Source organism: Prunus mume, linkage group LG8 (genome assembly GCF_029339155.1).
Source record: "Prunus mume cultivar Tortuosa linkage group LG8, ASM2933915v1, whole genome shotgun sequence".
Taxonomy (NCBI): Eukaryota; Viridiplantae; Streptophyta; class Magnoliopsida; order Rosales; family Rosaceae; genus Prunus; species Prunus mume.
Genome location: NC_142705.1, coordinates 13,577,119 through 13,589,991, shown reverse-complemented (window position 1 = coordinate 13,589,991; position 12,873 = coordinate 13,577,119). Strand labels below are relative to the sequence as shown.

The window sequence follows — 12,873 nt, the reverse complement described above, 5'->3', positions numbered from 1 at the left end:
AATACTAATTATTCACTAAGTAAATAGTAATTAAAACATAACTACTAAATAAAGTAATTAAAAAAGATGAATCAAGATTATGATATTCAAAGGGTACAGTGGCGACTATACGTTTAAAATATTCTATTTAAAGAGTATAGCCGCGTGGCTATACTCTTAAAATCTCCTTTCTAAAATTTTCTTACTTTATTTAGTTCGGAGACGGTGATGACGAGCTTGGGGTCTGACAGTCGTTGACTTGACTTGAGAGCTCGGAGACGGTGTACTGAGGATTGCAGGTGGTCGCAATGGCACCGATTGCGACGATTGAGAAGAAGCAGACGGGGAAGTGGATGGAGTTGGGGCGAAGATGAGGACGACGTCGTTTTTCTTGATGTTGAGGTTGAGCAAGGCGTGAGCGAGCTTGGAGACTAGGGATTTCAGCTGGAGGAAGGTTAGAGTTTCAGCGGTGTGTGAGTCGGCGAGGGCAAGGTTGTTGGGGAAGGAGGTGGAGGATTGGAAGAGGAAGGAGGTGAGGGAGAGGTTGGGGTCTGTGTGAACATTTCTTCAGCATCTGAATGCATTGAAATATGATTGAAAGGGATGAAATAATGATCAAAACCAATATTCAAAAGATAAGATGACTCAACAATTGGAGCCCCAGAAAGCAGCATACTCCTTTTGGGTCAGATAACCAGACCAACTCAGTTTGTAACTAAACTAATCAATTAATACAACAAAAGAAACATGAAACTGAATATTTAGGTAAGAGAATAACTGTTCATGAAAATGGAAAATACTGATTCTCAATTGCAATTTCTCAGCTTCTCATTAGTTTTGTCTCTGGAAATTCAGATATCAAGGCTGGTCTACACAAATGGAGGTGATGCCATTTTGGTGTTAGCATCAAATGGCATTCATTTTCTCTGGAAATGGCCACAGGACCTTAATTCTAGTGGAGTGGTAAAGAATGACATGTTTTATAATTCTTTCCTATTAGATTTCTCCTATCTTTCCTTTCGAAATTGAAACCGAAGCGATAGTTGGTCATTTGATTTTGATGATATTGATTAAATGCAGGCAACTCCCAAGGTTCACCCTAATTTATGGAAACCAAGGAGTGGCTGATGAACAATGACCTTCCCAGCACCAACCCTGAGGAAGAGGCTATGTCGTGCTTTGACTTGTCCAAGAATGATTCATATCTCGTGTCACCAACAGGAGGGATGATCTCCATTTTTGAGTATTTGCAGAGATGCCAGACCTGCCAGGAAAAAAGAAAACTTAAAAAAAAAACGCCATTCAAGTTTTTGAACAATCAGCCGCCTAGGCGGGTTCTTTTTTATTTTAATAAATAGTCACGTATAGCCTGACTCCACTACATGATCTGCAATACATGATCTGATCTGCCGCTGTCCCTCATAGTTTTGCACTGACTCCACTACTCATATCGGAGAAAATTGATCATTATACTCGTTGAACAGTTCTTCAGCATCTGAATTCATTGAAATATGATTGAAGGATGAAATAATGATCAAAACCAATATTCTATATGCTGTTAACTGAAGAGCTGTAGTCAAACTCATGGAGTCATGAGCAATGAAAAGAACCAATTTGCAGTCTAGGTAAACTAAGTTTAATTCTTCAAAAAATGACCCTCACATTTTTCCTCTCAACTTGATTTGTTGTCTCCAATATGAAATAGAAATAACAAGGATATCTTTAGAACCTTCGTCCTGATGAACTCAATAAATAGCACATAAATTCAGAATTACCAACGGATAATGAAAACTTGTTAATTAAATTTAGTGATAATTAATCTGAATCTTCAAAACTTACGTTTTATCAGACAAAATCAATGATTAACTACAAAGACTTAATAAACCTTCACTCCATCATATCATCTTGAGGACTAAATTATTCAATTATAAAATTATTAAGCTATTCCAAATATGATTCATTCCCGCCCACTCCCAAGCTCATTCACGTTTGTTTAAATTAACCCAAAGATTATTAAGCAAATCTTGAACTGAAACAACGTGTTCATATACTTGAAGAAGTGCACTATCCCAAGAGAAGATGAAATCCATTTTCTCATTATAATAAAATTACTACTAATAAACAAGCAGCCCGAAGATGGGTCAATTTTGTTGATTCTATTACAGGAAATGAATTTAGACCGATATTTGAGCATATTAAAGGTATGGATAATACTTTAGCAGATATCTTATCCCGTATTATTCATTAACATGTATTTAGTATTTTGGACCATCATCATCTGGCAGCAAAAATAATGGTACACCATCACTTGGTGGTAATCCATTAAGCATAAGTAGTCAAGCAAGACCAATAGTGAACACTTATTTTTATAATGGAATTTCCGTACAAGAAGTTAGAAACCCTGCTTTAAAGTATCATACTCAAGCATCATTAGCATAAAAACAAAAAGTTCTTTTAGACAACTTTTGGAATATTAGAACTAATACTGAAAGCATGAGAAGAGGGCATGAAAAACTTATTAGAGCCCTTGAGCAAGAGTTTTTAGCATATAATTATGATTGTAGAAGAGCAAAACAACAACTTTCTTTTTTGCAGGAAAAACATGAAGAACAAAAGAAGGAATATGATGCAATATTAGTCAAGCATTTTAGAATCATTAATTTAAGATGTCAAATTCTACAAGAAAAAGAAGCTAATAAGCCCACCTTAATTGAGCATAATAGTGAATTTTCACTTGAGCAAAAATCTAAATATCCAAACTCTAGCTAGAGAAATGTATAGATTTTTACCACCAGATGTTAAGAGTCATATAATTAAATTAGAGTATGAGCAAAATACATCTCTTCAGCTTTATATCCAAGCTTTTCTTTTCAATTTAAAAAGTAATCCACACCCTGGCATCAAAATTATTACCAAAAGCTGTTCTCATTATACTTTTCACTTAGCTAGTTTTAACATGGTTGAATATAGAGAATTGCATTTAGAGCATAAACAAAAAATAATCGTAGTTATTCCAGCATTGTTAGCACAATATGGTTATTTAGGACAACTTTATATTGAAAATAGTGAGCATTTAGATTCAGTCTCCCCAAAATTTAGAGAAGTCATAAGTTTTTATTTGCCTCTCTGGAAAAATGTAAAATTAGATTTTACTAGTATACCCCCAGAGTGGTTTAAAGATAACATTTACCCAGATTTAGCACAACATAGAATTATCATTTCTTTTAATGAATTGCTTAGTCCAACAGAATCAACACAAACAGGAATGCCTCCTAAGCAAGACATCCAACAATATAGAGGAGCAATAATAGCTTAACAACAACTATTCAATGATGATCGTCTAACCCTCTTGTACCAGTCCAAGTTTATCAAGGGATATTCAGAATCTACATTCAAGAGACCCAATGACACATACGAATACATGATTAAATACGACAGGAGCAAAAGTTTTTTATGAAATCTATAACCAGATAGCAGAACAAATTTCAGCAGAAGACAACAACAATACATACTAGAATAGCTTAGGAGAAGAAGAGCTACACAATATAGATAACATGATGGAAGCATGAAGACCACGTGAAGTTAAGCATCATCAATCTCATTTTCATGTGAAGAAATCATCCCAGCAAGAATAGCTGCCAAGCTATTTGGCTCCATACACATTAGTTGAAAAGAAGAAATATTTTGGTTTCATACGGCTAGCAAAAGCAAAAGGATTCATTAGGCAATCCAAGACTACATAGGGGAATTATTGTCCAAAATTAAAATATTTTGTCTTTTGCTAGAATGCTTCTCTAACCTTTGGCCTTTTCCAAAATCTCACGCCAAACTTGCAAATCACGTGGCCAAAGGAAGAGAAAAATGGAAACTGAAATTGTTGAAAGTCGGTGGCCATTAACCTCCTCCTTTGGCCGCGTGATTTGCAAGTTTTTGCAAGTTACATGTGGGTACAATTTGAGCCAATTCCAACACGCAATTTTCTGTCGAGCAGTCATGTCTTTAAGAGCCCGATTCACACCAAACACAGAAAGCCCAAAGCACTTTATATAACAAGAACATTGCAATAACAAGCTCAGCAGCAGCACATTAATCACTAGGGTTTGAGATGTCATTGCCTTGTTTGTTCTTTGATTCTGAAGTCACGTCTCCAATTGCTCTTTCCCTTGCTTTCACTATTTTTATGTTTCTTGTCAAATTCATACTCAAAACCCACAACAAAAACAGCGTCCCAGTCGTGCCTCTCCCTCCAGGGCCAAGCCCATGGCCAATTGTGGGTTGTTTGCCGGAAATGTGGAGGAACAGGCCAGCACACAGATGGATCCACAGCCTCATGAAAAAACTCAACACTGACATTGCCTGCATACGCCTAGGAAATGTTCATGTCATCCCAGTAACTTCACCAGAAATTGCCAGGGAGTTTTTGAAGAAAAATGATGCAGTTTTTGCATCAAGACCTGTCACAATGGCAACTGATATTTTAAGCAGTGGGTTCCTGACCACAGCTGTTGTGCCTTGGGGAGGCCAGTGGAAAAAAATGAGAAAAGTTTTGATTGCTGACGTGTTCAATCATTCTAGGGTTCAATGGCTACTTGGTAAGAGAAACGAAGAAGCTGATAACCTTGTTAAGTTCCTATACAATCAGTGCTCGTCCAATCCAAACGGTTCGGTGGTGAATGTGAGAACTGCAGCTCAATTTTACACAGGAAATGTGATGAGAAGGATGATTTTCAACACGAGGTACTTTGGCAAAGGTAGAAAGGACAGAGGGCCTGGCTTTGAAGAAGAGCAACACGTCTCTGCACTTTTGACTATACTCTTGCATCTGTACGCTTTCTGCGTATCGGATTATCTTCCATGGCTGAGAGTGTTTGACATAAGTGACCATGAGAAAAAGGTGAGGGGTGCTTTGAAGATCATCAAGCAATATCAAGACCCTCTTATAGATGAGAGGTTGAAAGAATGGAGAGATGGAAGGACGAAGGAGCCTGAGGACCTGCTTGATGTTTTCATTTCACTCAAAGATGCAAATGGACAGCCCTTATTGTCAGGTGAAGAAATCAAAGCTCAAATCACGGTGAGATATTCTTACTTACCCCTAATTTTTTCAAGTAGTATGGATCCTTAATTTGTTGATGTTTTTATGTTTATTTTTATTCATGCGATATTAAAAGGAATAGAGATTCAAAACAGGACTTCCGTTGCATGATAAATGCTTTTAATCACTTGAGCTACAAGCCGCTTTCTAATTTGTCAATGTTTATTGAGCTAAAGTTGTGCTTATGAATACTAAACTCTAAACTCAAAACGCTGAACTTGAGCACGAGGAGCGCTGAAAAGAAAAGCAGATGATCCTATTTCTGAATTTTTCATGGACAAAGTAAGAAACCAACTTACATACATGTTCTTGTGCGTGATCAGGAACTGCAGCTTGCAACAGTGGATAATCCGTCCAATGCAGCAGAGTGGGCTCTATCAGAAATGCTCAACCAGCCTGAGCTGCTAAAAAAGGCAGAAGAAGAACTAGATAGGGTTGTTGGAAAGCAGAGGCTTGTTCAAGAGTCTGATGTCCCCAAGCTCCCTTACGTAAGGGCTTGTGCAAGAGAAGCACTTAGGCTGCATCCAATTACATCATTCAACGTCCCCCACGTGTCCAACACAGATGCTGTAGTAGCAGGCTACTTCATCCCAAAAGGGAGCAGTGTTCTGCTAAGCCGCTTAGGTCTCGGGCGCAACCCGGAAGTGTGGGAAAACCCGCTGAGATTCGACCCGGAACGACATCTAAAAGGAGATGCTGATCAACAAGTGGATCTGCAAGAGCATGACCTAAGGTTCATTACATTCTCTACTGGACGGAGAGGATGCATTGGGGGTGGGATTGGGACTACCATAACTGTCATGCTCCTAGCAAGGCTTTTGCAAGGGTTTACTTGGAGCATGCCACCCAATGTGGACAAGATTGACCTCACTGAGGCTCTCTCCCTCCTCTTCAAGGCCAACCCTTTGTTTGCACATGCTAAACCTCGCTTGCCTGCTTCTCTCTACATGGTTTAGTTTCACCCAAGTGTAGTCAGATCTACCAACTGGGAATGGATAAATAAAAATAAGGAAAACTTTGTGCTTTGAATAGTTTTCATCTTCAAGGAAGTGGGAGATTTCAACAGAGTATAAGAAAAATATACCAAGACTAATGCAATGTATAGGCTTACATAAAAAGCCTATCTTATGGGATGAGCTGAAAATTGTCGCCGATCAAATTGCAAATATGATAAATTAATTGACTAGACTCTGGATCATTCAATCCATTACAGAATTCTATTAATTAAAATTGGAGCCAAGCATATTGATTGCCAATTTGCCATCACCAACAAATAGTAGAGCAACTCTAGTGTAACATGTTGCATGCTTCTTTTTCTCTATATCTCTCATCACATGATTAATCATGTGATGAGAAAGATAAGAGAAACGGGTAGAAAACAAGATCTCCCAAGGTATTTAAGATACAAAATTGTGTGTGATGATAACACTGTGTTCCATGCCGACACTTATCAACATATTTTAAACATGAACATTATTCTTGTGATTCTTTGTTTATCTACATCTATTTAGAGCACCTTGTAAGACAATTTATTGTCTTAGTTCTGGAAATATGATCTTCTAATCCTAAAAGGACTCGAGTGTTTTAATTGATTATGAAATAAAACTCAAGCTTTTGGAATAACCACTTGTACAGAGCTTACAATAATATGGATTGAAACAAACCGTATAATGCAAACAGAACACTCGAAAGCTTCTTGATAGGCAAGACATTCAAGTGATGCATGTATATATAGGGGTCCTTTCCCTTACATCAAAACGTACTTAAAAACACTCTCACCCTATCTAAAGAAAAGAGAATTAAAGAGCTGCATAGGAGAAGACGTTCCTCTATAGTTGTCATCATGGCTGAGCAAGGTTAGTATTTTAAAATAAAAGCCTAGTAAGGATTTACACACCCTCCATAACATTGGCCAAAAAATAAAAGTAAATTAAAAAAAACATAAAAAATGCCAGAAAACCTCTCCCGATTTAAATTCCTCGCAGAGTCTATCCAGAAAATTTGCGAATTAGACTTCCCTCGAAATTTCGTCTTTCAAGTCTAATCCAGCAAAGCTTTGCGGAATAGACTTGTGCCGACCAAACTTCGTAAAATAGAAATTTTTTTAAATTTTTTTTAGTAATTAAATAATATCTCAGACTTATTTAAAGGTTCTTTTTAAAGGTTTTTTAGGTTTTAGACATAAATTTTTTTTCACTTTTGGAAAAAGCCAAAGCTTTTTCAAAAAAGACAAAAAAACCACTCAACTTTCAAATCAAAGACATGCAAATGTATTGGATTCCTTAGGAAATCTAAAAATAAATAAAGGCATTTTTGTCCATTTTTGCTTCTTTTAAAAATTTTCTCTCTCCTTTTGCTTTTTCCAAAATGTCCCCTTATTTAATTACTTTCATCAGTAATTCTGTTTTAATTATTATTTCTTTAGTGAATAATTAAATATTTTAACTAACTTAATAAATGGTAATTATTTATTTCCATTTAATCAAATATTTAAATACTAATTATTCACTAAGTAAATAGTAATTAAAACATAACTACTAAATAAAGTAATTAAAAAAGATGAATCAAGATTATGATATTCAAAGGGTACAGTGGCGGCTATACGTTTAAAATATTCTATTTAAAGAGTATAGCCGCGTGGCTATACTCTTAAAATCTCCTTTCTAAAATTTTCTTACTTTATTTAGTTCGGAGACGGTGATGACGAGCTTGGGGTCACAGTCGTTGACTTGACTTGAGAGCTCGGAGACGGTGTACTGAGGATTGCAGGTGGTCGCAATGGCACCGATTGCGACGATTGAGAAGAAGTAGACGGGGAAGTGGATGGAGTTGGGGGCGAAGATGAGGACGACGTCGTTTTTCTTGATGTTGAGGTTGAGCAAGGCGTGAGCGAGCTTGGAGACTAGGGATTTCAGCTGGAGGAAGGTTAGAGTTTCGGCGGTGTGTGAGTCGGCGAGGGCAAGGTTGTTGGGGAAGGAGGTGGAGGATTGGAAGAGGAAGGAGGTGAGGGAGAGGTTGGGGTCTGTGTGAACATTTCTTCAGCATCTGAATGCATTGAAATATGATTGAAAGGGATGAAATAATGATCAAAACCAATATTCAAAAGATAAGATGACTCAACAATTGGAGCCCCAGAAAGCAGCATACTCCTTTTGGGTCAGATAACCAGACCAACTCAGTTTGTAACTAAACTAATCAATTAATACAACAAAAGAAACATGAAACTGAATATTTAGGTAAGAGAATAACTGTTCATGAAAATGGAAAATACTGATTCTCAATTGCAATTTCTCAGCTTCTCATTAGTTTTGTCTCTGGAAATTCAGATATCAAGGCTGGCCTACACAAATGGAGGTGATGCCATTTTGGTGTTAGCATCAAATGGCATTCATTTTCTCTGGAAATGGCCACAGGACCTTAATTCTAGTGGAGTGGTAAAGAATGACATGCTTTATAATTCTTTCCTATTAGATTTCTCCTATCTTTCCTTTCGAAATTGAAACCGAAGCGATAGTTGGTCATTTGATTTTGATGATATTGATTAAATGCAGGCAACTCCCAAGGTTCACCATAATTTATGGAAACCAAGGAGTGGCTGATGAACAATGACCTTCCCAGCACCAACCCTGAGGAAGAGGCTATGTCGTGCTTTGACTTGTCCAAGAATGATTCATATCTCATATCACCAACAGGAGGGATGATCTCCATTTTTGAGTATTTGCAGAGATGCCAGACCTGCCAGGAAAAAAGAAATCTTAAAAAAAAAAACGCCATTCAAGTTTTTGAACAATCAGCCGCCTAGGCGGGTTCTTTTTTTATTTTAATAAATAGTCACGTATAGCCGCCTAGGAAGGTTAGAGTTTCGGCGGTGTCGGAGTCGGCGAGGGCGAGGTTGTTGGGGAAGGAGGTGGAGGATTGGAAGAGGAAGGAGGTGAGGGAGAGGTTGGGGTCTGTGGGGAAGGGGACGGGAGGTCGTGGGGAGAAGTAGGTTTGGTTTTGGGGTTGAAGGATTTTGGCGCCATGGGTTTTTGGGGGCTGAGAAATTGCGGGAATCTGAGAGTATCTGTTTCTCGAGTAAGTTTTTCCCGTTATGGATATAGATAGAGTTGGAGGGTGAGTCATGAGGACGATGAGGTCCATTGAGGAAGGAAGGTTAAACTATTGACTTCCTCCCAAACCCAACAATTAAGAACCAATTAAAAAGGGATATTTGTATAATATAAAAATGGACTTTTCACTATAACTCTAAATTAAAAATAGTAAACGACTAATTATGTCAACCTTCAGAATAAAAGAAATGTTTAATAGGAATAGTCATAATATATTAGAATTTTCTCAACAAAAAAAAATAAATTCTATTATTAAAATGTTAAAATATTCTACCGAATTTGAGTTTGGCCTAGTGGGAAATCTCTCTCTTTGCTATACTTTGGTTTCAATTTTGGTTCCTCTCATTTTATTAAAATACAATGTATATTTTTAAATATTTTAAAAAAGAAAACCAAAATTTTATGAATTTTAAATGAAAATTAAAAACAAAAATTGCAGGGACCATTTGTGATAGATGTGTGAACCTAAGGAATGTTTTGTGATATATATATATATATGATAATGCTAGTAAATAAATATTTGTATCAATTATCAGCAGGAAGTAGTTGTCAATGTAAAAATAATTTGATTTGAGGGTGGTTTTTAGTAAATAAATATTTTGTATCAATTATGAGGTGCAATGAGGAATTTTATAGATGTAGATAGCAATGTTTGAAAAATCACTAGGCGATAGGCAAGGACCTAGCGGCTAGAAGAGTAATTGGGCCTAGGCATTTAAAAAAAATATATTATTATTATTTTGTATTATAAATGATAAATTTATACTAAAATCATTAGGGGTGGTTGCGGTTCGGTAACCGCGAATTTTTACTCAAACCGCAAACTGACCGACTATTTGCGGTTTGGTGATTTTGAAACCGCAAACCAACCGCGTTTTGCGGTAAACCGCAAAATTCGGTCTGTTACCGCGAATTAGCGGTTTAAAACCACAAGTTCTCAAGCATTCACAAAAATATAATTCACAACCTAAATAAATAAATACACAACCTCAATTTCTCAAACATATATAAATTCACAATCTTCTCAACTTCTCAAGCATTCACAACCTAAGAAAATTAAAGTTACAATTTCAAGCATTCCAATTAAGGTTAAACTTCTCAAGCATTCCAATTTCAAATTCTTTAAAGTTACAAACCAAAAGGAAAATGCAAAGCAAAATGAATTAAAGTTACAATCAAGAAGAAAAATCCAATTCAAAGTTAATTAAAGTTACAAATTAAAAGGAAAATGCAATGCACCAATGTTACAAACTAAAGTTACAAACTCAAGTGTTGGTGGTGAGTGGATTTGAAGAACCCCGTTGTGTTGTTTGAGCACCAATGTTATTTACAAATAAAACAACATAGTTTAGTACATTTTATTATAAGAAGAAGTATAAATAACATTAGCATAAATAAACTAATTACTTACAAGTTGTCATATGTTCCATTTCCTTGTAGAATTCAACCTCATCATCCGTGCGGCTATATTTTGCGGTTTGCGGTAACCGCAAGTTTTGAAAATCAAATACAGAACCGCAAATGCGGTTCAGTTCTTAATACCGCAAAATACGGTTCGGTTTACGCGATTGCGATTTCATTATGTAAATTATTGGTTGGTTTTTGCGGTTTTTCGGTTTTTCGTTTTAAAATGCCACCCCTAAAAATCATGCAAAATAAAAGGATATATAAATTATATTGATATAAAACATGGGAAAAAGTTACTACAAAGAAAAATAATTGAAATGAAACGCTAGGCCTCTAAATCTAACTCTTCCTCCTCCTCTCCATATCCCTCCAAGACTAGGTTTTATTTAAAGTCAAGCAAAAAAAAAAAAAAAAAAAGAAGGACCTAACCCGCCTAGCCCGCCTAGGCGGATTTATTTATTTATTTAATTTGTTGGACGATTTTTCGAGCACATAGATAGATACTCGGTTCTGTTTTTATCTTATCGAACCCCTGAAAATCCACCAAACTTGCGCCGATATAGCAGATACTTTGATTTTTCTCCTTCCCGTTCCACTCAGTTGACAAACTCAAGGAGCGTCTCCTGCGAAGCAATGGCGGTGCCTCTCTTCAACCTCGCCCCCAATCTTACCAACTCTTGAGTCTGATTCTTTGGCCCTCCCTCTCATCCTCAAATACAAATTCATTCTTCGTAGGGACGATGACTTTCGGTGAGCAAAACACGTTTCCGGAGTCATTTGGCCTCATCGACCAAGCTTTCCTGTCCGGCATCAATTTCTTTGACGGCAGGTTTGCTAAAGCAAACAGTTCGTAATTTTTCTTCTGTTTAAACGCTTCGTGTTATGCTGTGCTGAGTGATGAGTTTTGTAATGTTTAAATGCAGCTTAAGGCGATTGCAGACAGGTTACATTGATCATTGGCGATTGCAGACAGATTAAGTGTTTTCAGATTTTGCTTTCACATTTCTGTAAATTTGCAGATTGACATGAATTTGACAATGGGAAGGTTCATTGCTTTCGCATTATTTTTCCCAACTATATATGTTTACAACTCCATAATTTGCTTGCCTTCACCCAGGCTTGTCTTGCTTTTTCGACTTTGTGCCTACACAATCCCTGTTAGTAAGACTTGAAATGATTAATGACTGTTTTTGTAGCTATCTTCCCATGTTTGGAGAAACTGAGGATGATCCAACCCAACATTTTTGTTCGATTCCTATAGACAAACAACTTGATTCTCTTGGACGAGCTGTTGATTCTAGTAGGGTTAGTTTCATACTGTTGCCTTTGTTCCCCTTTCTTTGATAAGTCATTTAGTTTGGTGACTTTTTCCTTTATTTTGCAATTTTTTAAGAGCATAAAATTCCCATGTGAATTGAACGGAAATTTTTGTTTTGTAGATTAGATATGGGGTGATGAGGTTTGTTCAGGTAGCTGAAAGGGGCACTCACCATCCAAAGATTGTCTCTGTGCAGGTTGTCTATTTGATCATTGCACTCTCAGTCAAATGCTTTCTGTATTGTTGCTGATTTTTGGACTAATACAACTTACAGTCTATTTGATAGAATTCGTACAGCTTGGTCTGTCGAACTTCTGATTCGCCGCGGGGAAGGGCTTCTTATCTCAACATGCAATTGGGTTTTCATTTTTTATGGCTTTCAGATGCTCGGTTAAATCTTTGTAGAGATCAATTTTCAAATTGTTCATCTCATCTTTTGATATGTAGGAACTTAGAATACTAAAATACTTGAAACTATTTTTAAAATAATTTTAAATTCCACAAAAGTATTTAAGATAATTAAATTAAATTAAATACAATTTATGAAGCAATTTATGAAATTAATTAAAATATTTACATACTAATTCCTCACTAAATAAAAAATAATTAAAACATAAAATATTTAAAGCTTATAGCCGGGCGGCTATACCTTCCATGTATTCGAATATATATATATATATATAGCGTATCGCGACCGGCTATACCTTCTAAATATTCATTTACGGCGTATGCCGCGCGGCTGTACTGTTTGAATATTATATTTCAAGAGTATAGCCGAACGGCTATACTATTCAAAATATTCGACTATAGCCGCATGGAGATACTCGTTTAGTTTATATTGTAATATTTAAAACGTATAGCCGAGCGGCTATACCCTTCAAATATTTAATTAATTTTTATTTATTTAATGAATAATTAGTGTTTAAATATTTAATTAATTTCATAAATTACTTCATAAATAGTGA

General features: G+C 36.2%; 1 protein-coding gene and 1 long non-coding RNA gene across 2 annotated transcripts; both read left to right on the top strand.

The window, feature by feature from the left end:
• Positions 1–4,084: 4,084 nt before the first annotated feature.
• On the top strand, positions 4,085–6,030 carry LOC148914766 (tryptophan N-monooxygenase CYP79A68-like). The gene is made up of 2 exons (XM_089042927.1): positions 4,085–5,053; positions 5,398–6,030. The coding sequence occupies exons 1-2, from the start codon at positions 4,085–4,087 to the stop codon at positions 6,028–6,030; spliced, it is 1,602 nt and encodes a 533-aa protein (XP_088899053.1).
• Positions 6,031–11,103: 5,073 nt separating this feature from the next.
• LOC148914765 (uncharacterized) lies at positions 11,104–12,379 on the top strand. The gene is made up of 4 exons (XR_016122931.1): positions 11,104–11,419; positions 11,514–11,895; positions 12,030–12,104; positions 12,195–12,379. It is a non-coding gene; the product is annotated as an uncharacterized LOC148914765 (long non-coding RNA).
• Positions 12,380–12,873: the final 494 nt, after the last annotated feature.